This window comes from Austrofundulus limnaeus, unplaced genomic scaffold (genome assembly GCF_001266775.1).
Source record: "Austrofundulus limnaeus strain Quisiro unplaced genomic scaffold, Austrofundulus_limnaeus-1.0 Scaffold72, whole genome shotgun sequence".
Taxonomy (NCBI): Eukaryota; Metazoa; Chordata; class Actinopteri; order Cyprinodontiformes; family Rivulidae; genus Austrofundulus; species Austrofundulus limnaeus.
Window position 1 is genome coordinate 1,945,608 of NW_013952474.1, and position 5,294 is coordinate 1,950,901.

Here is a 5,294-nt window from a genome sequence, read left to right on the forward strand (position 1 = left end):
GCCCAGGCCGCCCTTGAAAAAGAGATCTGAGATCTCAATGGGATTTGCCTGGTAAAATAACAATAAATAAATTGGTCAGCCAATGAAACCCTCGCTGATTGGTTGTACGCTAAGCGACAGCGACAAAAGTTGAACATTTTTCAACTTTCATATGTCGCGTCGCAAGCTCGCGTGTGCACGTGTACGTGTACGAGTGTGAAATTTCACATGCACTATTTTCGCCGGTCGCTTAGCTGGAGGGCAAGCGATTGTTGCCTCACCGCACAGGCTCCATAAGAAATGAATGCAGAGCGAGCGACGTCGCCTCCCGTGTGTTGAGCCCTTAAGAYATGTAAAAAGGTTCCACCGGGGTCCATCCAGTTTTCAAAAATAACTTCATCCTCCTGAGCTGTGAAAACAAGTTAGAGTCTAAGAAATGTTTGCTTTAATTTAATAAACTGTCTCAGAGCAGCTTCRAGCAGAGTCTCAAACCAACTTCTCTTTGGTACTCATGACTTCATGCATGTCGTTTCTAAAACTCTGAAGGACAGAAAGCATTTGGTTTGTCATTAATCTCTCACAACAATGACTGGACTCCTGAGTAACTCATAAATCAGCGACCTCTCCTCCAGTCAGGTCAGTATAGATCAACARCTGAGTCCAGTCTGAAACACGAGGCACATCCGACTAGACTCATCTTAGTTCAATTATTGACTTTACCAAACTCTCAACCCCGAAGCTTCTAAAAATGAACCATTTGGATATGAATTTAAAGTAGATATAAATTTGTTTTTATGCCGAGGATGCAGAGAGAAGATACTAAAAATGAAATATTTCAGGACAATGATATTCAGCTCTGACATAACCTGGTACAGGAAAAGTCTAAAATCTAAGGGTGCACTGATTGCAGTTTTTTGATCACCTATCTTTAAAACATCTGACCTGCTGTGGCCTTCATTTTACTCCATGTTGTAACAGGGTATCTGCAGGTTTTAGCATGTCTAAGCAAGCTAATTTTAGACTTTTTGAGACCTTTTTAATGCCACCTTGAATGAAATTTAAGACCGAAAAAAATTATAAATACAGGCGATGGTTGGAGGATTCTGCTGTATTATAACCAAGCATCACATATTTCCCTTAATGAAACAAGTTAAACGTTCAGTGATTAATCAGTGCTCTCTGGTTCAGCAGCTCTTACAAGTCCAGTTATTTGGTTGGAAACATCTACTGAACTGCAACTAACTATTATTTTAATAATCGATTAATCTGTCAATTATTTTTTTCGATTAATCAATTAATCGGCCAAATCATTAAAACACTTAATTACATAAATATAAGTAGATACTGTATAAATTAATTTAACTCCTGTATAAATTAGGGATGCAAGGTATCGATTAATGTGAAGTTGTCTGAAGTTGATTTATCTTATAGACTGACTAAAGATTCATTGATAAGCAGCCATTTTCTTAAACCAGAGTTTTGTATTGAATCAATAATATGCTAAATTTTAAAAAAGAAGCACATCATAAATATGTTCACAGTTGATTTTGCCGACTGAAAAAAAAGGTGGATTTACTTATAGCTATAAAACATAACAAAACAGAAATGGAATATGTTACTGAATGAGGAAAACAGATAAAAAGAATAAAATATGACTTTTAGATGTAAAACTATTATTAATTTATTATAATTATAATGTATTTACAGTTAGCACTTGTCACATTTCTGATTATTTTGCTGAACCTTTTTGCTGCTTAACAAATAACTTTGAGCCTCGGTCAGAAAAAAAGACTGGAGGGTTTTTATACATTTAGCCTGAGAGAAGGAGGAAACAAATGGTGGACTGAGGGTTTTTTGTTTGTTTGTTTGTTTGTTTGTTTGTTTTCCCCCACGGGACGTGCTTCTTCCTCGCGACGCGGCTCGCATCAAATCAGATCGTGATTTAAAACAATTAAACGTGGCATAAACTTTTTATCATAACTTCGGATCTACTTGGCCTAACAACACAATTTAAAAACTGGTTTAAAGTTCGAAGTCTCCACTTTTCACTCGAGGGTCTCAGAGAGGGAGGATCTTTACAGGTAGAGATTTTTTTCTTCCTAAACTTTATTTAGGTCAGCCAGCCTTGACAACGCTCTGCGGGTGACGTAAACGACTCCCGACATGGCGAGGGACGCATAAATCACGTGACACAACGAACCAATAATGAAATTCGTTGGCAACGTTTTTAATAATCGATTTTTATTGATTTTATCGATTCGTTGTTGCAGCCCTAGTCTTAAGCTCCAGATTTGGCTTTAATCACAAATACATCGTCCAGCCAGCTGTAAATAAATTTACACTTTAACCAACATCATCACAACATACTGAAGGAAGAAATGGGTTTTAACAATATAATTTCAGTGTTCTGAACTGAAGTACTGACATACATTGATACTGATATATTTGAAAACATTACAGCACAGAATGTCCTTTAGGAAGTACAAATTAACTGAATTTATTATTTGCCAGTTTGGCAGACTTCTCCCCTAAAATGACTGTTTCATTCAAAGGGATTATTTACAGTATTACATGTATTTAATACTATTTATTTTTCCTATTTGATCATTTATGAATAATTGTTATCACAATTTCAATTCAGTTTATTTACTGTATATAGCACCAATTCAATTTTAAATCCAGTATAGTTTTAAATAAAAGTTTATCAAATCCAAGCAGACAAAACACCTCGTTATTGTTAAACCATCCTCATGTTGAATTAACTTGTTCTCTGTGAATTGGAGGGAAAATGACAATTTAACAGAGATAAACGTCTTTTCTGTAAGCTGGGTTTACAAATATTCATATTTTAGGGTTAGGTTCAAATTTAACACACTCAGTTTCTTTGGATTTTTTTCAGTTTAATCCTGTCTGGTGTCATAAAATAAGTAAAATCTACATTTTTCAGTTGAGTTATGCTTTTCCTCTAATCTAACCTGTGATTATTTAAACTGTAAAATTAACCTGAAGTCCAGATTAAAATCAATCTCACCCTTTTCAGGGCGCAGGCTTTGAGGGCTTTCTCGTACTTCTGGGGGTCCAGCTCTTTCCCAAATAAGATGTTGCTCCGAACAGTTCCGGGAAACACCCAGGGCTGCTGGGCCGCGTAGGTCAGCTGACCACTGACCTTCACCACGCCTTTCTCTGAAGGCAGTTCTCCCAGGATGGAGCTCAGTAAGGATGACTGAGTGGAAAACACAAAGAGGAGTTTGGGTCAGAACCGATTGAGGGGGTCAGGAACAATCTGCCTGATGGACCTGATGGATCAAACGGGTCGGACCTTTCCCGCTCCTACTGGGCCGATTACAGCCAACAGCTGACTGGAGTTCAGAGAGAAGGAGATGTCCTTCAGAGTTGGAGCATCTAGACTCTGAAAAATAAAAACAGTCTGCTTTAAATTTCCAGAAATGTATGCTAATGCTAATTTCACCAAAAAACAAAAAAAAGACTGAGTTCATTTATGTCGTCTGATGCCTCAAAGAACAGTTTTACAATGTTCCTGGTTTTCTGCAGACCTTGTCCCAGTAGCAGGTGATATCCTGGATCTCCACACCAGGATCCTTCTTGTCTTCCTGCGGCAGAGCTGAGCAGTTTTTGGTGATCTCATCCAGCAGCAGGAACTCCTTCACCACAGGGAACAGAAACAGAAAATAAGACCAACATAAAAAAAGAGCTGAAACAGAAACTGGAACATTTCCAACACTAGGAAAGGCGACTCTGTGATTTTTGTTAGCGTTAACGTTAGCACTAAGTACCGATGGTTGAATCTGAGCGGTTTATACTGGCACCCGCTGGATGGGCATTCTTCTTCTCTTTCCCCTTCTAAAACAAATAATCTATCATCTTCCTCCTTGTCAAAATCCTCACTCTCTCAGACTAGGGTTGGGCAAAACTCTATTGTGTGCAAACAACTGTCAGTAAAAAACCTACTACAATTAGTGTTTATCTGTCAGCCTGTGGCACATTGTGTTACTAATATATGCTGCCATTCCACATTGTAGTAAAGGCAAGTTTCAGTCCACTGCTTCCTGTTTTAACCTGTTAAAACAAAGAGTCAGTTTTAGAACAGAGTCAAAAACATGCAAGTGCACTTGTCATCCATTACAGTTTTTTTCCACTATTGCTAAAACACAAAGCCCTCATTTGCCAAAGCCATCAATGCAGCTCTCATGAAGGCACAATTCACAAAACTCCATCCTCCTTTTCTCAAAACTTTAAACCCATTTTGTCTTGTTAAAACACAAGTTGTAAAAACTCTGCTCAAACTCTCACATTACAACTCGTGATGCTAAATGCTAGAACAGTCAGCAATACTTAAACTCAACGAGCACGCCTGCTTTCATTCATTAAACACAATGACTCAACACTAAAGATGCTTGTTGCAAAAGATGTGTTCAGACTGCAGTTTGCTGAAGGTTCCAAACTACCACAATGTATTGGTCCAAAAGAGGATTCCAGTTGATTTTTTTTTTATTTCATCTTCAGCTTAGACAGCTTTAGTGTAGGACAAACTTTACACAAGTTGGCACAAGTTGTCTAAAACATTACAGTGTYACAGGYCCTTGAGAAAAAAGTGTTTTGTGTTTAGAGCTTTGGGAAAACGGAGGAAGGTTTTGTGAAATYTGTTTTAGTAATAGTAAAAAACTGTAATCATTATGTTAATCTTTACTGGTTATGTTAATCTTTACTGGCTAAATGCCACATTTAATTGTGATTCAATATTGCCCAACCCTAGTTCAGAGTCCAGGTTTCTGCTGCAAAGAGGACTGACCAGACAAGTGGATGTAGGAGTCTGGTTTTGGTATCCAGAGACCCTGATCTGTCCTTCCAGACAAGTTTGAATCTTTGTCCTCGTCTTCACCTCTAACTGAGCTAAAAAATATGTCCCAAAAATTACTATTAGGCAAAAAACTAAAGTCTCTCCAGGCTGTCCTGGATCTGGGTCTCTTTTCCATGTCTGTTGTAGACAACTGAACTTCTAACCCTAAATGGAGGTTGCAGGTTTTTTATCCTGCATTTATTTAGATAACAACTATAAACTGTGACCAGGATGACTGCCAAAGAACGAGTTCAAACATTCAACAGGAGCATTACGTAACAAGTTATCTTTATAGATCTGTACTTCACAGCTGTGGTGGTTAATATGAAGTTTAAAGCTCATGGGGTCTCATTTATAAAGGATTGCGTGGAAACCATACTAAAAGTGAACATACGGCTAAAAGGTGGAAATGGCGTATGCCAAAAAAAATTCAGATTTATAAAACCGTACGTACGCA

General features: G+C 37.8%; 1 protein-coding gene across 1 annotated transcript in view; it reads right to left on the minus strand.

Annotated features, from left to right (window-relative positions):
• abcc4 (ATP binding cassette subfamily C member 4 (PEL blood group)) overlaps window positions 1-5,294 on the minus strand; it is a gene marked incomplete at its 5' end in the record, with an annotated part of 32,652 nt that overhangs the window by 14,729 nt on the left and 12,629 nt on the right. Inside the window, 3 exon segments of the mRNA XM_014010737.1 lie at window positions 3,011-3,202; window positions 3,299-3,388; window positions 3,534-3,641. Of these exon segments, the coding sequence (XP_013866191.1) occupies window positions 3,011-3,202; window positions 3,299-3,388; window positions 3,534-3,641 (390 nt within the window).